We start from the raw sequence: 22,249 nt of genomic DNA, 5'->3' as shown, positions 1-22,249 counted from the left end.
TAGCAGCAGCTCTGGCTTCTACTCACTAGATGCCAGTAGCACTACCCCAAGCTGTGACAACCAAAAGTGTCCAGACATTGCTGAATATTCCGCTGGTGGGGGGAACAAAGTCACCCAACTAGATTACATGAAGCAGGAACAATAAATCATGAAGAACCAATTCAAAATACTGTGAAAAATATAATGGTAAATTTTATATATATATATATATATACATATATATATATAAAATGGTTGAAGTAAAAAACTCAATAAATGGGTTATGTAGCAATATGGATCTAGGCCAAGGATGAATTATCACATTGAAAAATCAGGTATAGGAAGTCTTCTAGAAAGTATTAGGAAGGGGTAAACATGAAAATATGAAAGTTAACAAACCTGGAGGATAGAAGTGTCAATATCTACATCATAAAGAGTATAAGAAGGGGAAAAATAGAGGGGAGGAAATATTTATAGATACAATGTTTGCTAAATTCCCAGAACTAAAAAAAAAAAATTCTCAGATTGAATGGGTACATAAAGGGCCAATCAGGAGAGGCAGGAAAAATCTAATCCTAGATACATTAGAGGGAAATGAAAGAACATCAAAGAGAAAGAGCAACATCCAGAGAGAAAGAGCAGCTTTCCTATTCCTATGAAGGAACAAGATAGAGATTGACACTAGACTTCTTAAAGCATTCTAAGGAGAGAGTAGGAGAAAGGAAGTAGGGATCAGGAAGGAAGGGGAAAAGAGAAACAAAAATTAAAAGTGGGCTTTGCAATCATTCAATAAACTTATCTCTACTGCGGTTTAACAGAAAAACCACTCCACTTGGTGGAAGAAACCTCAGCTGAAGCCCAACCCAGACTCTTTGGCACTTAAGACACAAAGCCAGGTAAAAAGTTAGACTCCACGGAAGGAAACGGGGTGGCTGTACTTTTATAGTCCCACTATTTGGGCTTCAGCTGCACAGATGGATCCAGTTCCTAGGACCTGATTCACGAGACTGATGTATGCATCAAGATGTTTATTTACTATTCATAATGAGTAAAACATCTTTCCAGGGAATTATAAATACACCTGGGCTTGCTATTCATGGCATTTCTCATCTAAGTTCTCAATTAATTACGAATTAATATCAATTAGTGAATATAGAATCAGAAAAATTAGTTGAATGATCGTGAGGAAAAGGATTAATCTCGCCATCTCTTTAGTGTTATCATCCGATTTCAGGTTTTCTCTTGGCCACTGATGATTAAATGCTAACCAATTCTTGCTCATCTCCCGGCCACTCTCCACTCCCTGCCCCTCCCCATGTTTCACAATCTTACATTATGTCAAATTAGATTAGTTTTATATTTCAGTATTGAATAACCATGAACATCATGATTGGACTTTCTTATCAAATATTTGCAGGACACCTCTTTAGGTTGGTTAAGTAAAAATAACTAATAGTTATTACGTGTTAGGTATCATATATACATTACCTCATTTAATTCTCACACAACTCTATGAGGTAGGTACTATTATTGTCCCTATTTTAGAAGTTGGGCAACTGGGGTAGTGTAAGTTAAGTAACTTGCTCCAGGTCATTAAGCTAGTAAACAGGGTCAAAGGAAGCCAGTAGGACCTCAAAACCAACAACCTGAATAACTGCTAGATTTTCCCCGTGTCCTAGGCTCACTTTTCTTGTCTGCACCTGTCTCACAGCGTTGTGAGATTCAAACGAGATAAAATATGCAGCAGGTTTTTGAACCTATGAAGCATATTGCAAAATGGCACATACTATTTTAAAATATACAATTAAAATGCAGTCTAGGCTTCCCTGGTGGCGCAGTGGTTAGGAGTCCGCCTGCCGATGAGGGGGACGCGGGTTCGTGCCCCGGTCCGGGAGGGTCCCGCTTGCCGCGGGGCGGCTGGGCCCGTGAGCCGTGGCCGCTGGGCCTGCGCGTCCGGAGCCTGTGCTCCGCGGCGGGAGGGGCCACAATGGTGAGAGGCCCGCGTACCGAAGGAAAAAAAAAAAAAAAAGCAGTCTATTTGTGATAATGGGTAACATAGCACGAAGACAGAACATTCACATTTCACAATCACAAAATTCAGGTCGTTAAAAACTTTTTATTGAAATATAACATATATGCTGTAAAGTTCACAAAACGTAAGCGTGCAGCTCAATTAATTTTTACAAAGCATAAATTGAAAAAAAACAAGTACCGCCACCCAGATCAAAACATAAAACTTTACCAGTATCTCAGAAGCCTCCCTCTGGTAAATAGTATATGCTTTTAAACTAAAGACCTGGATTCGAATCTTGATCTGGCATTTCGTCTTTAAGTCTTGGTTGAATCATCTGTAACGTGAAGATAATAGTACCTTAAAAAACTGTTGAACTAAAGGTCACATAATGTCTATCGCTGTGCCTGAATATATCTGGTCTGTAATAAACGTAATTATTATCGGGCAAAAGCACGAGGCTGTCCCCAACTCCCACTTCCTGTCTTTTTGTCACTCACTTTTGAAAGCTGCTCTGGCTCCTATTCCTTTTTCTCCTCCTTTCTCGCCCCTCCTACTGCCGTAAATTGCCCTCCAGAGCTGTCGTAAAATGCTCCTCCCCGCCCTCCATGTGGCGAAAACGCAATCACGCTTGACGGCGCAAGGTGGCTCAGCCGCAAGATGGCGGCGCTGGCGGAGGAGCAGGCGGAGGTGGCGGTCAAGTTAGAGCCTGAGGGACCGCCAACGCTGCTACCTCCGCAGGCGGGGGACGGCGCTGGCGAGGGTGGCGGCGGCACAACCAACAACGGCCCCAACGGCGGCGGTGGGAACGTTGCAGCGCCCTCGTCGGCCGGCGGGGATGGTGGGACCCCCAAACCCTCGGTGGCTGTCTCCGCTGTTGCCCCGGCGGGGGCGGCCCCGGTGCCCGCCGCTGCTCCGGAGGCCGGCGCTCCCCACGACCGACAGACTCTCCTGGCTGTGCTGCAGTTTCTACGGCAGAGCAACCTCCGCGAGGCCGAAGAGGCGCTGCGCCGTGAGGCCCGGCTGCTGGAGGAGGCAGTGGCGGGCTCCGGAGCCCCGGGAGAGGCGGACGGCGCCGGCGCTGAGACGGCTAGCGCGCTTCTTAGTCGGGTCACCGCCTCGGCCCCCGGCCCTGCGGCCCCCGACCCTCCGGTCAGCGGTGCTTCGGGGTCCGCCGCCGTCTCGGGCTTAGCGACAGGTCCTGCAGGTCCGGGGAAAGGTGAGCTGCGGGGTCCCGGGGAGGCAGGGCCGGCACGAAGGGGAGCGAGCCGGGAAGGCAGAGGCTGGCAGGCCTGCACCTCTGCGGGCTTGTTTTGAATTTCCTGGGCCCGCCTCTAGGGCCACATGCCCGCCCCTTTCCCTGGTGCGCCGGCTGCGCAGTCAAACCCTCTTCCGAGCTGTCAGTTCCAGCGAGAGGCTGTGGAGAGCTGTTGAGCTTAGGGATGTATGGGGACGGTGGGCGCGGAGAGGCGGGGACTTTCAGGCTTTTGGTCCCTCTCCTCTCATTTGGGCTCTTGAGCCTTGGGCAGGGATACATTAACACTAGCAATATTTGTACAGTTTTGTACTAGCGTACTTTTACTATAAATACTTTATGTATCTTAATTTTCTCAGTTCCACTGTGAGGTAGACAGTACCTCTATTTTAGAGATGAGAAAACAGACTGAGAAAGGCCAAGGGACTTGCTTTGGACCACACAGCCAGGGAATGATGAATATAGTGTAGCCAGTCTTTCTCAAAATATAGGCTAACATTGGTTTTAAATCTTTTAGAGGAATCCAGATTCTTGGGCGTCACTTCAGTCTTAGTGAATCAGACCCTGTGCAGGTGGAGTCTGGGAATCTGCGTTTCAAAATAAATGCTTCCAAGGGGTACTGATGTAGGGCAAAGTTTGAGAATCATTCACTTAGGAACAGGCGTTGGGCAGACCTGAGTTCAGTTTCTGTCTCTGTTGCTTTTACTTGTGTGATGCTGATTGTTATTCTTCCTAAGCTTGAGAGGTTTTTTTTTTTCCCCTCTATTAAATGGGTTATTGTGAGATTTAGATATAATATATGTAAAATGTCTGGCACTGATAAGTTTATGCCTAGGTATCCATCCCTGACACCTGAGGCTTCCCCTCCCCTTTTGTATTTATGAGATCTAATCTTTGCAGCATTGTCAGAAGTGAAGTATGAATATGTAGCATTGTAACCCATAAGTAGAAATGTATGCAAATGTGATTGAGAGGAATCTTTTTTGAATGCTGAATTTTGTGAATGAACTATAAGATGGATGAATTATGTTGTTGGTTATTTTGCTGTAGTCTCTCATCTCTTCAGAAACTTGACCTATTTTTTAGATTGTAACTCAGAAACCAGTAGGGAGGAAAAGAGGCCATCAGAGTAAACTTCTAAAGAACTTCTCTAAAATTTGTGCAGTACAGAGCATAACAGTACTATAATTGCAACTTAAAAATTTCCAACAAACTCTGATTTGATTGACAGATGTATCATTGTTTGGTATTGAAATATTACAAATAAATACTCATGCTTTTTGCCCTGAAATGATAGTTATGGAAATTGTTTTAAGCATATAAAATAGATTTGTCTTTTGGAAATATAAATAAGGCAAGTCCTTCCCACCATTAACATGCTTATATTTTATAGGGAGTGATAGATGTACATATATGAAGGTAACAGGATAGGATGTGTTGCTGGACAGTTAAAAAATATTTAGGCAGCTTAGAGAGCTGGAAATGTTACTCCAGGGCATAGCTTGGTGGTGGTGGGTGCCATTTGCACTGAGCCTTGAGAGAAGATTAAGATAGTTGTTTGATTTGCACATACCATGTTTTATAAAATTTGTCTTTAAAATAAGGTACCTCTAGGAAAAATATTGAATCTTTCTGTTATTGATTTGAACATTTTATTTTAAGATATGGACAAACCAAAGGAATTTTGGATGGGTGACTGAAACAAAGTGAATCCAATTAAAAGATTATGTGATTGAGTTGGGGAAGAGCGTTTGAGAGGAGAAGGACAAACATCTGAGAAACAATTCACCTGTGGACCTTAGCAAAACAACCTTAGTCTCTTGGTGCATGTCAGGTCACTTTCCTGAAAGTTATTTTTCGTTTTTTAAACAGTTGGAAGTGTAGCTGTGGAAGACCAGCCGGACGTCAGTGCCGTGCTATCAGCCTACAACCAACAAGGAGACCCCACAATGTATGAAGAATACTATAGTGGACTGAAACACTTTATTGAATGTTCCTTGGACTGCCATCGGGCAGAGTTATCCCAACTCTTTTATCCCCTGTTTGTACACATGTATTTGGAACTAGTCTACAATCAACATGAGAATGAAGCAAAATCATTCTTTGAGAAGTATGTAAATTTATGTATATATATAATATGTATATATAGCTATACATATATATAATGAATACACGCATCTGTAACTACACAAATGTAAGATTGCAACTCAAAAAGTACTTTATGAAGGAGAGGTACCTGGTGCTATGAGAACCTAAAATGAGGGATTTGATCTAGTTGGAGAAGTCAGGGAAGGCTCCCAGAGGAAGTGATGCTTGAGGTAGGATCTGAAGATTGAACAGGAGTTAACCAGGGGAAGAGAAGAGGGAGAAGCATGTGTGACAGCTCTGTGGCAGGAAGGATCACAGTAGGTACATAGATGAAAGGCAAGTGTGGCTGGAGCAGAGTGTGAGGGTGGGGTGTGGTACAACAGGAAGCGGGCTGGTTGATTAGGGGCTGGAGCAGGCGGTTCTTGGGCCATATTGAGGGTCTTTGTTTATCCTCAGAGTAGTAGGAGGTTGTATTGGATGGGATTAGATTTGGCTGAGATTCACTGAAAAGTCAAAACAATAGTGGCATAAATAAAAGTTTATTTTTACTTTTATCCTAAGAGCAATATGAAGCTGTGTTAGGATTAGATTAGACTGAGAGTGACTGGACCCCAAACAGTAGAGGCTTGAATACAATAAAAGTTTATTTCTCTCTCTCATGAATGTAGGCAGTCTAGGACTGGTATGGAGTCCTTGATTATCAGGGACCCAGGCTCTTGATTTTGTAGCTCTGACATCCTTGTCATGCATTTTCCACCTGTGGTACAAGGTGATTGTCTGGCTCTAAGAAACCATATCCGTGTTAACAGTCAGCAGGGAGGGCACACATCCTTCCTGGAAGTGACGTATATTTCTCCCTTTTTTATGTCATTAGTCAATGGCCAAGGGAGGTAGGATATATGGTCTTTACCTAGGTGTCTATGTGACAGCTAGTATTCAGGTGTTTTATTGTGGAAGAAGAAAGAAAAAAATGGATATTTGGGGACAGTGAGACATCTTTGCCAGATAAGTCATTGAAGGACCATGTTATTATTAGATTTACATTTTGAAAGGAGCTTTATGCAGTGGGGAAAACAGATGGTGGGGGACAGAGTGATTATAGATTGACCATTTTGGGGGTTATTGTACTGGTTCTCAACTGAAGGTAATATTATGCCTCCTTCCTGTGGGCTGTTTGAAACTGGCGGTGTTTTTGGTTGTCGTAATGACTAGGCTGGAGGATCAGGTGTCTTAGGGATTCCAAAAGTTCCAATACGTGCAGGTAGTCCCACTTAGCAACGAATTGTTTTGCCCCCAATACTAGTCGCAACCCTGTTGAGAAACACTGGACTAGGGTGTGATAGCGTTGGTGAGGGGAAGTAGACATATTCGTGAGGCACTTGGTGAGTGACTGGATATGGAGGTGTAAGGGAGATGAAAGTATAATTGATAATCCCTAGGTTTCTGGCTCCCCTAGCTGGATAGCGGTGCTCTTCACTGAGGTAGAAAACCCTAGAAGAGGACCGGTTTTGTAAGGTTGTAGAATAATCTTGAGTCAGATTTGTTTATGCCTTTGACTTATTTAAGAGATGTCAAGTTGATAGATGGAGGATATATAAGGCTCTGAGCTTAGAGGAGAGGTAGGGACTGGAGCCATAAATTGGAGTGTGTGCAATATTGATGGATAGGGATGAGACTGTCTAGGAAGGAGTATGAAATAAGTCAATGGGAGGGCTAGGCCTGGGGCTCAAGGAACTCCACCATTCGGAGTAGAAGAGAAATAAAAGGAGTAGAAGAGATGACCAAATAGAAGAGATATAAAAGGAGAGGCCAGAGAAGCAGGAAGAAAACCAGGAGAGTGTTGAGTTATAGAAGCCAAAGAAAAGGAGTGTTTAAGGAGGCAGTGCTAAACAGTTTAAATGAGAGCTCTTTGGTACAAGCAATAGACCCAGAAGCTAGGACTTGTCAGGTAACACAGGTAGTGGTAATAGAGGAACAATAGAACTCAGGACTCCTGGCTTCTGTGTCATTATATTCATTCATTATTCTACAGAGCCTAATTGAAGGTATATAAGGCAAATGTTCTGTAGCTCAGTGTTTCTGAAAGAAAAGATTAAGGCTGATGGTGACAGAATTTCTAAGCTAATTTTTCTTACAGTACTGTCATCAAAAAACCTTTTCCAGTCTCATGGTGTAGCCATCTCCTCACATAGGAAGGTGGAATATTGTAGGGGACTGACTTTCTGTGTCCTTGTCATGGACAGTCTCAGCCCTTGCCAGGACTCCATGCTCAGATGAGCTTATTGGTGGCGACTAATACAACACCAAGAGGCTGAGATTTCTAATTTCATTCAAATCTTAGACAGAAACTCTATGATGAGTCATAATAGGGTAGCACAGGTAGCAGTTTAGGAATCTATTGGCTATGTGTCAGAGCTAGAGTCCTAATATCTTATGTTTAATCATTTGTTTTCTAAATGTTTTTGCATTGTTTGCTGCTCTTTGTGAGTGTCAATATATGATCTTTACATTTTATTTTATTAGGATAATTAAGATTTGTAGAAACAAAAGTACATTTAAATTTAGTAATTGTCACCAAGGCTGTAAGCTTTAATTGCCTTTGGTAATGGTGAGTAAATGGGAGTGCTCATTGTTTGATATCAACACGTTTGTTCTTTAGTCATGTTATTAAAGTACAGATGTTTAATCTTTACATCTGGTATTAAGAATATGCGAAATCACTAAAAATGATGGGTTTTGTGAGAATGTCATGTGTTGATTATTGTTGAGAGGCTGGGTGATAGGTACACTGAATTCCTATAGTAGTTTCTACTTGTATGTGTTTAAAATTACCCATAATAAAAAGTTTTAAAAAATGAGTTTTGAGAGAACATAAAATTTAGTAGAGCAAAGTTTCTAACATTTTCAAATGTCTACCAATGGTGGCATTCAAATGAGACTGTCTGCCAATGGTGGATAGCTTATCTTTCATTCATTTATGGTATTTTTTTCAAATTCTCTTAAAATGTTTATGATGCATTTATTTCATTAGAGAATTAAATTGGTCATTTTTAGGATGAATTCAGAACTGAATTGTAATCATTTTGAAATGCGTTACTTCTGTCCTACAGCTTAGTCCACAATTATTCAGACTACTACGTTGAAAATATTCTGGGATGTTTATAAATATATGGGGGAGAGGCAGATCCCTTAATGATTACATTGAAAAATGACTTTTTAAAATCACTGAAACAGGTTCCATGGAGATCAGGAATGTTATTACCAGGATGACCTACGAGTATTATCTAGTCTTACCAAAAAGGAACACATGAAAGGGAATGAGACCATGTTGGATTTTCGAACAAGTAAATTTGTTCTGCGTATTTCCCGAGACTCGTACCAACTCTTGAAGAGGCATCTTCAGGAGAAACAGAACAATCAGATATGGAACATAGTTCAGGAGCACCTCTACATTGACATCTTTGATGGGATGCCGCGTAGTAAGCAACAGATAGATGCGATGGTGGGAAGTTTGGCAGGAGAGGCTAAACGAGAGGCAAACAAATCAAAGGTATGGGAATAAACCTAAGAACTATATAATGCAGATTATGAAAAATTGTAGCATTTCCATCTACATAATTTACACATTTTTCTTATAGCTAGTTTGGGAATAATTTTACACTGTATACTAAGTTTCATGTTCTAAGGATGATGTATATATTAGTGAGAATTGGGGAATGGATGCATTTAACAGAACCCTGACTACATTGGCAGAAACAAGTAAGGGGTTTTTCTCACATAAAATGAATTAAAGTAGAAGGCCCTCCTAGGCTGGTGTGAGGGCTCCACAATGCCATCAAGGACCCTGGCTCCTACTTTCTGCTCTGCCATCTTCAGAATGTGGCTTTCTTCATTGTGCTCACAGGTGGCTACTGCAGTGCCAGCTTTGCATCTGTATTCCAGGAAGGCAGAAGGGGGAGGATGAAAGACATACCTGCTGAATCTCTCCCTTTTTATCAGGAAAACAGTATTTTGTTCTAAAACACTACCCAGTATATCTGTGTGTACATCTATTGGCCAGAATGATATTATATGGCTATTGTATGGCTTCAAGGGAGCCCGGGAACAGAAATGATTTTAACTGAGTATACTGCTGCTCCAACAAAATCAGGGTTCTGTTAGTAAAGGAAGAAGGGGAGATTGGCTATTGCGTAGACAAGTACAGAATCTGCTTCAGGATATACATGACCCTATTGTAATTGTGATTCCTCCTATCAAGATATGAAAAGGATGTATTAATGAACAAAAAAGTAACTTAAAAAATTGGCTCCTTTGACTTGTAGGTATTTTTTGGTTTATTAAAAGAGCCGGAAATTGAGGTGCCTTTGGATGATGAGGATGAAGAAGGAGAAAATGAAGAAGGAAAACCTAAAAAGAAGAAGCCTAAAAAAGATAGTATCGGATCCAAAAGCAAAAAACAAGATCCCAATGCTCCACCTCAAAACAGGTGAGGAAAAACACCTCAGGAACATGTGTGGAAGTTTAAGACAATGTTATAGATGGTTCAAGTTATTTAATATTCAGAGTAATTTCCAGTCTGTTTTTCTTTCACAGAATCCCTCTTCCTGAGTTGAAAGATTCAGATAAATTGGATAAGATAATGAATATGAAAGAAACCACGAAACGAGTACGCCTTGGGCCAGATTGTTTACCCTCAATTTGTTTCTATACATTCCTCAATGCTTACCAGGTTGGTAAAATGATATGGCAATTTCTGGGAGAAAATTAGGAGTCATGAAAAACAGTGATTACCATTAAAAGTAACTTAGATGTCTTAACTAAAATGAAGTTTTTCTTCTTTAAACTGTTGATATAAATATGGCTTAAAGACAGTAGTTAGGAAAGGAGAATTGGACATTGCTCAGAATAGATAGAAGGCAATGTTTAAAAGACCTTTAGCGACTTGTAGGTACCAGAATCTTGCTTGTATGTGTCCTTCACTTCACTGATCAGAATTCTGCTAGCCTTTGAAAGAGGAGGAAGCTATGTGGTTCATCTCTCTTGAACTTAAGTACTTATATAAACTTAATATTTTCTATTAAGAATTCTTCATATCTTTATGTCTGTAAGCCTCTATAGACCTAAGGCTTTATAATAGGCTGCTGAGGATATACTTAGTAAAGTACAAAAATGATTAACATTTGCTTTATATGATGCACTCCAAATTCAGAGGGCAAAAAGGGGTAAATGATATGTTCTCAAAGTAGGTGCTTTTGAACAGTTGATTTCAAAGGAGAATGAAATCTCAAATGATCTTTTATATGAGAAAAATAGCTATCATTATATATTCTCTAAGATGTGATTATAATTTTTTCCCTAACAGTATCGTTTAGTGTGTGTGTGTGTGTGTATATATATATATATATATATATATATATTTTTTTTTTTTTTTTTTTTTTTTTTTTTTAAATTGGCAGGGCCTCACTGCAGTGGATGTCACTGATGATTCTAGTTTGATTGCTGGAGGTTTTGCAGATTCAACTGTCAGAGTGTGGTCTGTGACACCCAAAAAGCTTCGTAGTGTCAAACAAGCAGCAGGTAACTGAGATGACCTGTCAGGATATGAACTTGTTAGTTTACACCAATCTTGATTCCAAGAAATATACAGAAGACATTGTGATCTTAGCAGAATTTCACTTGATTTTACTTTAAGTCAAAATGGCTATAATAACATTGCCAACAGTGAAAAGTGCATTGGAGTGGCAATCAGGAGACTGGGGTGCTAGCCTGGTTTAATTTCACTGGTCCTCAGTTTTCTCATCTGTAGAATGAGGGCATTAGGCTAGAAAACTCCCTAAGGTTAAAAATCTAACATTTTATGATTGTTTGCTTGTGAATTAAAAAAAAAAAACCTTTAAATAGTGGGAGAGTACTTTCTGTTTTAGCCATAAAAATGGCTAAAATGAACTAAGATCAGGGTTACATTTTAAAGAAAGTTTCTTGCTAACTGTATTGTTTAAACAAGATAATACATTTTCAATTATTTATTTTAATATTTCTGTAGTTTCCTTTTGTGAAACATGGTGATATAATGGATAAATTTGAGTTTCAGCCCTAGTTCCAACACTAAGTAGCTGTGTGCAGTCTGGCATATTATTAACTGTTCTGAACCTCACTTTCTTCTCTTATACACTGGGATGATAGCACCTAATTTAGAGGCATTGGCACAGTGGTTGGTATGTAGGAGGAACAGTTGAAATGTTAGTTCTTCTCCTGAAATGTGATGTAATTGCCTTAAAATGTTTTAATGAATGTACTTTAAAAAATTAACATTTCTGGACCATTTTAGATCTTAGCCTCATAGATAAAGAATCTGACGATGTCTTAGAAAGAATCATGGATGAGAAAACAGCAAGTGAGTTGAAGATTTTGTATGGTCACAGTGGGCCCGTCTATGGAGCCAGCTTCAGTCCAGATAGGTAAAATACAAACAAAAAAAATTAAATACTGCTGTATTACATTGAGATTATATGAAAGTTAACTACTGGGAACATTATGAAAAAGTTGGGGAAAATTACTTTAGAAAAATCTTGTGGTTGCCTATCATTCATTATCTTTTATTATTCTTTTTTTTTGCAAAGAATTATTTTATTATCCTTTAAAATTTTTTTTAAATTCATTTTTATTGGCGTATAGTTGCTTTACATTGTTGTGTTAGTTTCTGCTGTACAGCAAAGTGAATCAGCTATATGTATACATGTATCCCCTCTTTTTTGGATTTCCTCCCTATTTAGGTCACCACAGAGCACTGAGTAGAGTTCCCTGTGCTATACAGTAGGTTCTCATTAGTTATCTATTTTATACATAGTAGTGCGTTATCTTTTAGAATCTTGCCCTCTGCTGATTTATCTTGGGGTACTCGTTACAATACCCAAATTTATAGAATCAGGATACATAGCTTCAGGGTTTGCTGGTTATAAAAATCAGCTTTAGTTTTGTGTAACCTCCAGTAGGGGTTGAATTGCTTCTTTGGGTTCTTTCTTTGGGTTTCATGGCTACTGCTGTCTTCTGTCATCTCCAAATTCACATCAGATTACTGATATTAAAGGCATATTACCTATCAATTGAAGATTTATCTTTGTATAATCAAAAGAACTAAGAGAATACTGAAAAGGGAATTTGAAACCCACAGATATGTTTGCCTATTTTTCATGATCTCTAACATTCTGTAGAAATGCAGGGAGGGTATTTTGTTATAATACCATCTGTATCTTATTTGATAGATAATAGCTTTCAATCCATCAAGATTTTCATCCTTATGAAACTTTGAGAATGAGGATTTTTGTTATTTTATGGGATTTAGCCAGATGGTACATTTTTACTTGAGGGAAACTTCTGATTTCATTGAAAACCATAGTATTGTCTGAGTAGTTCAGCTTTTCTGTTCATTCCTGAAGAAGGTAGAGTATTATTCTTGTGTCTATAGTGTTTTTTATTTTGGCTTTTTTTTTTTTTTTTTGGTCCAAAAGATGTTTACTTTTAAATTCTTACACAACTTTTACAGGATATGAAAATAGCATCTCCATTTTAAAGTAAAAAATTGTTTTAAGTGACAGATCACATTTCTTAGAAGCCTTCCTCAGGTGACCTTAATTTGATCATACTTTTTGTCATTACCTCTTGGTATTTTCTTTTTTCGAAGAACTGTGATTTTCCTCTTAATAGATAATGTTTTTAAGATAATCTAGCCTCATTCAGTAGGTGCTCAGTAGATGTAGAGTGTCACGGCTAACATTAGTTAGTACTTTCAACTCTTGTTATCTACTGTGAATTTCATGTATAAATTAAAAGTGAGATGTAGCATGTCAGTTAGCTATGTTTAATATATACAAATGTAGAGAGAAATTGGACAGGTAACTAAGTTATTCTAGGAATCGAATGTACTACCTTTTCTTCTCTCAGGAACTACCTGCTTTCCTCTTCAGAAGATGGAACTGTTAGATTGTGGAGTCTTCAAACATTTACCTGCTTGGTGGGATATAAAGGACACAACTATCCAGTGTGGGACACACAGTTTTCTCCATATGGATATTATTTTGTGTCAGGGGGCCACGACCGAGTAGCTCGGTAAGAACATTATGAGCTTAGGACTGGGCCTATTCAAGAACAGAATGGTTTCTTGTTGGGAATTAGAAACTCCACCCAAACCCATTTTTGCTTCTATTATTCAGGATCAACATTTTGAGAACGTCAGCATTTATAGGTCCTTATTTGAAAACAAATTTGGGACAGGAATATTATTTTGTCTGCAATTATGTCTATACCAAGAGTCCATGCCCTCCCCACCTTCCCCAACCGGATGCTAAACCTTGTCTTTTACAACCACTGTGAGCACGTTTATTTCCCTGTCATCTCCTTAGAAGTTGAGGATGAGGTGTCTTGGGTTAGAAACTAATTATGTGGTGGCCAAAACTAGGGAAAAATACTCTTCTATAAGTTAGACTAGGAGTTGGAGTGGGGGTGTACATACAGAGAACTAAAGGATTATAGAATTAAAAAATTTTGGGGGCTTCCCTGGTGGCGCAGTGGTTGAGAATCCGCCTGCCGATGCAGGAGACACGGGTTCGTGCCCTGGTCCGGGAAGATCCCACATGCCGCGGAGCTACTAAGCCCGTGAGCCATGGCCGCTGGGCCTGCGTGTCCGGAGCCTGTGCTCCGCAACGGGAGAGGCCACAACAGTGAGAGGCCCGCATACCGGAAAAAAAAAAAAAAAAAAAAAAAAAAATTTTTGTACCGTGTCAATTAGTTTTTCTTAAGAATGTTTAGGGAATTCCCTTGTGGTCCAGTGGTTAGGACTCTGTGCTTTCACTGCCAAGGGCACGAGTTCAATCCCTGGTCAGGGAACTAAGATCCCACAAGCCGCACTGTGGCCAAAAAAAAAAAATGTTTAGTCTCAGTCATTCCATCTTCTTTCCTTCAGGTAACTAGTGAGCAGGACCCATTTGGAGCTAACAGTTCACATGGTTGTTTCTATTATTTTGGATAGAATTTTGGCATTTCAGTTAACTAATTACCTTCTTTTGTTTTCAATAATTTTTTTAAAAAGGCTCTGGGCTACAGATCACTATCAGCCTTTAAGGATATTTGCTGGCCATCTTGCTGATGTGAATTGTACCAGATTCCATCCCAATTCTAATTATGTTGCTACGGGCTCTGCAGACAGAACTGTGCGGCTCTGGGATGTCCTGAATGGGAACTGTGTAAGGATCTTCACTGGACACAAGGTATTTTATACCTTCATTATTCCAGCACACAAGGTTCTTTTGAGATAAAAGTAGTTTAAAAATTAACCAGATGGATGGACCTAGAGTCTGCCATACAGAGTGAAGTAAGTCCGAAAGAGAAAAACAAATACCATATGCTAACACATATATATGGAATCTAAAAAAAAATGGTTCTGATGAACCTAGGGGCAGGATAGGAATAAAGACGCAGACGTAGGGAATGGACTTGAGGACATGGGGAGGGGGAAGGGTAAGCTGGGACGGAGTGAGAGAGTAGCATTGACATATATACACTACCAAATGTAAAATAGGTAGTGGGAAGCAGCTGCATAGCACAGGGACATCAGCCTGGTGCTTTGTGACCACTTAGAGCCGTGGGAGGGAGGCGCAAGAGGGAGGGGATATGGAGATATATGTATACATATAGCTGATTCACTTTGTTATATAGCAGAAACTAACACAACATTGTAAAGCAATTATACTCCAATAAAGATGTTAAAAAAAAATTAACCAGTGACACATTTTAAAGATACTATTCGCACCACTGAACTTTATAATTCTAACTTTTGTCTTTATTTTCTTAGGTATTTTTAACCCTATTTTTGATTCTTTCCACGGACTTCTTTTCTAGGGACCAATTCATTCCTTGACATTTTCTCCCAATGGGAGATTCCTGGCTACAGGAGCAACAGATGGCAGAGTACTCCTTTGGGATATTGGACATGGTTTGATGGTTGGAGAATTAAAAGGCCACAGTGATACAGTCTGTTCACTTAGATTTAGTAGAGATGGTGAAATTTTGGCATCAGGTAAATGTCTAGAAATGGCTTTGTGGTAAAGGGTCAATGGTACATTTAAAGGAAGCACTGAATGTTGACCATTGCAAAATTAAGTCCTGCTGTTTTTTAAGTTTTGCTTCTCCTTAGCCATGATTCCAGATTGTTATCCTATATGTATGTTGACTTCTCAGGTTAAAACTACTGCTTGAAGTGCTTCTTTAGAGGGAATAGTTATTAATCTAGTTCAGATCTTTTTCACCAGAAATAAAAAGTAAATGCATAAAGCATACTTGACAGAATCTCAGAATCTAAATAAGGCAGATGCTACTAAATGGTTTCCTTTGATTTCCCCTTAGGTTCAATGGATAATACAGTACGGTTATGGGATGCTATCAAAGCATTTGAAGATTTAGAGACTGATGACTTTACTACAGCCACTGGGCATATAAATTTACCTGAGAATTCACAGGAGTTATTGTTGGGAACATATATGACCAAATCAACACCAGTTGTACACCTCCATTTTACTAGAAGAAACTTGGTTCTAGCTGCAGGAGCTTATAGTCCGCAATAAACCATCGGTATTAAAGACCTTTGGAAGCTACTGTTTGAAAAAGGGAGACTAAAAGCAAATACCTCAGTGATTAATATTTAAGCTACAAAGAATGTTTTGTCTGTATGGATCTGGAAGTATGCTGCTTGGAAAATCTGAACAGGATAGTTCCACATTTCTATAGCAACCACATTTAACTAATTTCCGTTAGTTGAATAAGAGGTATTATGTTCACGGAGGGGACATTTATGGTGCTTTGGATTTTGTGGAAACTATGCATCGCCTGTTCAAATGGTATTTTAATTTATTATGTTTAGAAAAAAATCAGTTGATTTCAGTAATTCATCCTGCTTCAAGATTCAAATTGAGTAATATAATACCATCCTGAATTTTAGCTGAAGAATTCTATGAGCATGTATGTTCCTGCTGTAAAAATGTAGTTACTGTATGGCACTCAAGTACTATGTTAAATGATCCACTAGCATTTTTGCTTGGCTCATGATTAGTGGAATGTATGTTAACTGGGTAGGGTGAACTACAATTCCTTTTTGAGAAATAGATGAAGTACAACCATCCATCGACATCTGAATTTATACCGGTTGGATTGAGTGCACGCAAACACTCTATAAACCAGGTGAAGAAATTAACTTCCATGTTCTACTTCAGCTAAAATGGCTACATACAACCTAGTACACTTGAAGTCAGACATTTCAATTGCTTACCTCCAGTACTGAGCCTTGCTTTGGGAAACTAAAAGATTTAGACCAAGTCACTGCCAGTTTTTTGCCTTTGTTGCATTTTGTACAGTTTTTATATTTTTGATATCTTGTAAATAAAGACAACCAGCTTTTCCAGGTTCATAATTTATTGTACAAATTGGGTATCACGAGTTGACATTAGCTTCTTCAGGCATGGGAACTTAACAGATGAGGTACAGTTGAGAATCCTATAAACAAAACAAAAATTGTTTAGACACCAATGTGTTCAACTCTACTTTTAAGACATTCAGTAATTACTAGTACAAGACTATCCGTGAACCCCCCTGAAATTGAATGCAAATTCATTAGATTCTCAAAGGAGTCAGTAACCCCCCCAAAATTTAGGAGTCTCTCAGCTTAATACAATTTAACACTCCCCATTTAACAAAGGAGCTGCCAATAATTCAGTATGATGTTAAATGTATACCATTAGAAAAGTCTAGTACATAGAATAACATCTTTTTTCATAAAGTAGTATTTTAAACAGTAGAAAACAGGGAGGGTGGTATTATCCTCATTGTAAAAACAAAGTTAGGAGGAAACCAACATGAAAAATTGGGCAAAAAACTACCTGTTTGTCAGAAACAAGTCATGGACCGCTGCATTCTGGGATATGCAGTCAGTCCCTTAAGGTCAATAGTTTTGGGATTGGAAAAGTTTTTAAGAGGAGAGGAAAAAATTTTCTGTCATGGAGGGCTACATTAGTGGGTTTTCTGCACCTCATCTACCGCCAACACAACAAATATTTACTCAAGCAAGGGCAAATGGGGGTTGGGTGGCACTATAAGAAGAAAATGAAGTCTGGGGGATTTAAGGAAAAGACAGAATGGCTTACATAAAAATTGAAACTAGCAAAAACCAAGATATATTTGCAACTGATTTAAAAGGCTGGTTAATAACTATTAAGAGAGCTTATACAAGAGAGAGAAGGTCTTCACAAAGAGAAAGTACCAAATGTTAAATGAGAAGAACACGAAGAGAACGTTAAGAAAAATACAAGTGGTAAAAAATGGAAAAAATATATAACTTTATCAAAAAGAAATTATTTTTACTCCTCAAATTAACAAAAATCAGAAACTGATGTTATTCAACACTGCCTGGGGAAGAAAGCTAGGTGCCCCACAACCCTCTGGGAAAGCATTTCACGTTAAGAAAACAATCACAGATACAAACACTTCATGCTCAAAGGCATTCATTGTAATGTTATTTATGTTAAGAAAAAATTCTAGTAGGAGACATTTCCTCTGTGAAATAAATCATATACCCATGAGCACTCATGCATTCAAATTATACAGAACATGCATGTTATAAGACAAAATTACAGCTATGGATCATAGCCACTGGAAACCAAACAAAAAAGAGCTAAACTGAAATGTTAACGAAAATTGTCAGGGTAATGGGGACATGGACAATATTTTTCTTTTTTTTTTTTTCTTGAATGTAATAAATTTTGAACAATATACTTGTATAGTGGGGGGGGGAACGCCTAAGATCAAAATGGCAAAGTTATATAAAGTTTTAAATGTTAATTTCTTACCGTTTATGTTGCTTTCACAGCTGGAGTTTTTTTAGACCTTAACTTAAAGTATAAAACTAACAAAGCAATACCTCCGTATGTGGCCAGTACACACTGAAAAAGAAAGGAAAAAGTAAACAAGAGTTGTTGTCACATCTATTTTATTCTAAAACAACTGCTTAAAGGTATCATTAATACTTACATTCATTCTCCCTGTGAGAGTGTAAGAGTTGAAATATTTTTTGATACCAGTGAATTGGTACTGGGCATCAGTTTCTGGACCTGCCATGATTTCAATCTTTTAAAAAAAGAAAGAAAGCAACAAATTGGTTTGGATGCAATTTAAAAAATTTTTTTGAATTAAAAAATTCAAAAAAATTCATTGCATATAAATACTGTAAATTTTATGTATGCCTCACCCAACAAAGCAGCAGCAAAACGGTGGAAAAAAACGTTTGGAAGGAGGACTTTATCTTGGTTGTTATCACACAACACTCCAGAATATATATCAAATCACTCGGCATAGGAAGAGAACACAGTAGTCTTTAAGTCCATCCTCTGACTCAATATTGGTCGATGTTTTCATTCCTGGCTCTATCTATACCACTGTACCTGGAATTAATCAGTTTTAAGACTAGCTGAAAGCTGGAGCTTGTGATACTTTTCAAAGTTCCTCAGAGGGGTAGCCACCAACTAAACAGCTCACCTTGCAACCCCTTTTTACAGTTTTTCTTATACATTTAGTACCTCCATGGGAAGGGGGAGAAGGGATCATTTACTAAATGGAGTTGATACATACTATCTATTGGGGGGGGGGGCTGAAATCCTTACTCCCTTACACCAAAGCAGATCAAAAGATTTAAATGTAAAAGTGAAGCCAAAATATCCTGAAGAAAACATGGGCAAATATTTTAATCATCTTAGGGAAGGGAAAATATAAAGGTGGCCAAACGCAAAAAGGTGAAACATACATCACCTAATGATCAGTCAAAGAAATGTAAAATGAGACCAATATTTAGCCATCAGACTACAAAGATAAATTTATGATAATTAGCAGTAGTAGTGGCAATGTGGGAAAATAAGGATTCTCTGTTGCCTGGAGGGAGTATAAACTGGTACAACCTTCCTAATATGCAATTCTTCTGCAATAGCTATCAAATTAAAAACGTAGCTACCCTTTTACCTAGCTGGCTCATTTGTTTGCCAGGAATTTATCCTGACAGAAATATTACAAAGTAGAAACGTATAGTATGGTTCAAGGATGGTAAATGAAATACAGTTTATGAAAGTAAAGAACTAGAAGTCCATCTACAGGAGACTGATAAGTGATGGTTTCTACGGAAGGAAACAATGCATGGAGATCTTTATCTATAGACATGGAATGATGTCCCCATGCACTCAGATCTTTATGTACTAACGTGGAAACACGTCCCAATGTCATGTTAAATATTAAAAAAAATCCTATTTCTGGACATTATATTATAGAGCACATCAATGGTTCTCAAAGTCTGGTCCCCACACTGTCACTATTCATGGAAACTTGTTAGAAATGCAAATTCTCAGGCCTATTGAATCAGAAACCCTGAGTCCCAACAATCTGTTTTAATAGGCCCTCTAGGTGATTCTGATGTATCTTAAAAGTTTGAAAAACACTGCAGTAACAGAAACAAAACGAGATGCTTATTAGTAATTGGGAAAAAACCCTGGAAGAATATATAGCAAACTTTAAAACGGGGTTACAGCTATAGAACCTATGTATTTCACAAAGGCGTGTATTTCTTTTATAAGAAAAAATAGTAAAGGCACATTCAAAGGTCACCAGAACAACACTCGAAAATTCGTCTGTATGACCGCCTATCTACCACGACCGACGCCACGCCGAGTCGATTGGCAATATAAACGAGCCGGTCGAGGTCCGGTCGAGATTGGTAGGCAGTGGCAGTGACTCAGTTGGCTCTTGATGAAATGGAAGCGGGAGAGACCTGCGAGGAAGTTGTTGCTATGGAAACTGGCACTCTCCAGTTTACCATTCAGAGGCATTCACATGCATAGAATTGGCAATGAAACTTTGGACAAATGACCTTAATTTTGAAAACTGTTTCAAGAAAGTTCTTGTAGCAATGAAGGATTCCAAACTTCCTTGGGCCACCTTAGGGGCCTTGACCAGTTCAAGCCAAGTAGGAAAATCTCCGTTAAAAGAAATCTTTATGATATAGCTTTCATATTAATTGTTTTATTTTAGTAAACTTATTAAACACATGCTTTCCCATTCATCTTCAGGACAGATTTTTGGATTCTCATAGTATCAAGTAGGTTTCTCGGAGAAACCCTACAGAAAACAAGGGCTTAACTTTGTCCAATTATTAACTGATAATTCCCACTACCTTGTTTTTTTTGTGTGTGTTGTTGTTGTTGTTTGCGGTACGCGGGCCTCTCACTGTTGTGGCCTCTCCCATTGCGGAGCACAGGCTCCGGACGTGCAGGCTCAGCGGCCATGGCTCACGGGACCAGCCGCTCCGCGGCATGTGGGATCTTTCCGGACCGGGACACGAAGCCGTGTCCCCTGCATTGGCAGGTGGACTCTCAACCACTGTGCCACCAGGGAAGCCCTACCTTGTGTTTAACAAACATTTTCAGAAGCTGAAATGGTGTCCAACTGAAACAACATTAAGGTACTTTAAACTTCTCTCCACACAAAACAGAAGGAAGGCTGATGTCTGCAATATTACACAGAGGACTAATTCTGACTGCAGGGAAAGGCACAGTACAGAACTGCAATTTAGTCTAGGCTGTAAAGAAAGACTCTTAAAAAACGCTGAGATGGAGGGGAAACTGAGACAAACAACTGGAGCAAAAGCTGCAAGCACTTGGGTCTGCATCCTCAGCAAACTGCAGGTTACCTTTGGGCAAACATCAGGAATCCTTGTGTTAGATGGTACTTTGTGGAATAATTGAACTGAAACTTGCTTTCCTTCTGAGTCATACTTCAGTTTAGAAAGACATTAATGAAAAATACCTAGACTAAACCGTACTAATTGCTAAACTGTAGCCTATGGCAAAGTCTAAGCGATGGGGTTTTCGCTTGTTTCTAATTAAGCGGCGAACTGCTATTAAATATAATTAATCTTTCCATGCTTCTCTTCACCTGTAAAATGGGCACTTCAGAAACTACCCACGCTACTATCTGTTTCTCGGTACTGCTGTTGTGTCGGACCGGACACCTACCTGGATTGGTGAGATGACGCGGTAAGGAGGCAAAGACGAGGGAGAGCCGCTCACGTACCAGAAGCAGCCTCTTGCACTTCAAGGAGTTTACAGCTCTCTGTTCTGGCTACCTCCTAGGGAAAGCCTTCCCCACTGACCGAACAGATTGAAATCTAACCCCCTTATCGCGGGCCCGGCGAAGCGCAGAAGGCGGGCTACACTCACTCGCACTTGACAAAGGCTGCAGCGCAGCTAAAGGAGGCCTGCGTGGACAGCTTCCTAAGCACAGCTCAGTGCAAACAAACTGCTTTGGGCATACAGTGGGAAAGAGGTTAACATGACCAGAGGGGGGTCAGAAGCCCGAGTTTTCATCCAATATTACGTCACTGGGTGACCTTGGGACACTCTCTTCGCTGCGGGCCTCGTTTTTCTCCACTGGAAAATGCATTCTAAGGGCCTTTATGAGCTGGGGGAAGGGGGCCTTTACCTCGCACCAAGGCTTCCCAGCCACTGTCCGAACCCTCACGCCCGACCCTCATTTTCTCTAATTTCTTTTCCATTCACCATCACTCTCCCCACCCCCCACACACCCCACCCAAAGCGAAGACCTCGCGGTGTGCCCGGACCAGGAAACGGTCGGATTCTAGGCAGGCCCCACAAAGCGGAGCCGCGAGGTCCGAGCCCGGGTTCCCCTCCACACCCACCTTCCAAAACGCACAGACGCCGCTGCAAGTGTCCTTCAACTGACGAAGCTGCTCCTCTGCCCCGCCGGAAGAAGCCGCCTCCCCCTCAAAAGTTCAACAGGCCTTACGGATTCGGCTTTCTGTGCCGACTGGCTACGGC

At 39.7% G+C, this 22,249-nt stretch overlaps 2 protein-coding genes across 4 annotated transcripts; one reads left to right on the top strand and one right to left on the bottom strand.

Moving 5' to 3' along the window:
• Nucleotides 1–2,619: 2,619 nt before the first annotated feature.
• TAF5 (TATA-box binding protein associated factor 5) lies at nucleotides 2,620–16,791 on the top strand. Of its 2 annotated transcripts, XM_059052940.2 has the most exons (11): nucleotides 2,620–3,209; nucleotides 5,118–5,355; nucleotides 8,568–8,883; nucleotides 9,656–9,819; nucleotides 9,927–10,062; nucleotides 10,790–10,910; nucleotides 11,662–11,791; nucleotides 13,275–13,439; nucleotides 14,419–14,596; nucleotides 15,228–15,405; nucleotides 15,732–16,791. In XM_059052940.2, the coding sequence occupies exons 1-11, from the start codon at nucleotides 2,651–2,653 to the stop codon at nucleotides 15,947–15,949; spliced, it is 2,403 nt and encodes an 800-aa protein (XP_058908923.1). In that variant the 5' UTR covers nucleotides 2,620–2,650; the 3' UTR covers nucleotides 15,950–16,791. The 2 variants fall into 2 exon arrangements, with proteins under 2 accessions (XP_058908923.1, XP_066880858.1); XM_067024757.1 differs by lacking the exon at nucleotides 13,275–13,439.
• ATP5MK (ATP synthase membrane subunit k) lies at nucleotides 16,776–22,198 on the bottom strand. 2 transcript variants are annotated; one of them, XM_059052943.2, is made up of 4 exons: nucleotides 22,111–22,198; nucleotides 18,405–18,500; nucleotides 18,224–18,316; nucleotides 16,776–16,874 (listed from the first exon to the last, which is right to left on the bottom strand). In XM_059052943.2, exons 2-3 carry the CDS (start codon nucleotides 18,489–18,491, stop codon nucleotides 18,227–18,229), a joined length of 177 nt encoding a protein of 58 aa, XP_058908926.1. In that variant the 5' UTR covers nucleotides 18,492–18,500; nucleotides 22,111–22,198; the 3' UTR covers nucleotides 16,776–16,874; nucleotides 18,224–18,226. The 2 variants fall into 2 exon arrangements, with proteins under 2 accessions (XP_058908926.1, XP_058908927.1); XM_059052944.2 differs by lacking the exon at nucleotides 22,111–22,198 and adding an exon at nucleotides 21,428–21,491.
• Nucleotides 22,199–22,249: the final 51 nt, after the last annotated feature.

This window comes from Kogia breviceps, chromosome 2, assembly GCF_026419965.1.
Source record: "Kogia breviceps isolate mKogBre1 chromosome 2, mKogBre1 haplotype 1, whole genome shotgun sequence".
Classification (NCBI taxonomy): Eukaryota; Metazoa; Chordata; class Mammalia; order Artiodactyla; family Physeteridae; genus Kogia; species Kogia breviceps.
The sequence above is the reverse complement of the archived record's forward strand: the minus strand, read 5'-3'. Positions and strand labels throughout refer to the sequence as shown.

Coding starts and splice junctions, on each gene's coding strand:
- ATP5MK (XM_059052943.2), bottom strand. CDS start 18,491: ATGGCAGGTCCAGAAACTGATGCCCAGTACCAATTCACTGGTATCAAA. Junction 18,317..18,404: donor CTCTCACAGGGAGAATGAAT/GTAAGTATTAAT, acceptor TTTCTTTTTCAG/TGTGTACTGGCCACATACGG.
- TAF5 (XM_059052940.2), top strand. CDS start 2,651: ATGGCGGCGCTGGCGGAGGAGCAGGCGGAGGTGGCGGTCAAGTTAGAG. Junction 11,792..13,274: donor GCCAGCTTCAGTCCAGATAG/GTAAAATACAAA, acceptor TTCTTCTCTCAG/GAACTACCTGCTTTCCTCTT. Junction 14,597..15,227: donor GGATCTTCACTGGACACAAG/GTATTTTATACC, acceptor CTTCTTTTCTAG/GGACCAATTCATTCCTTGAC.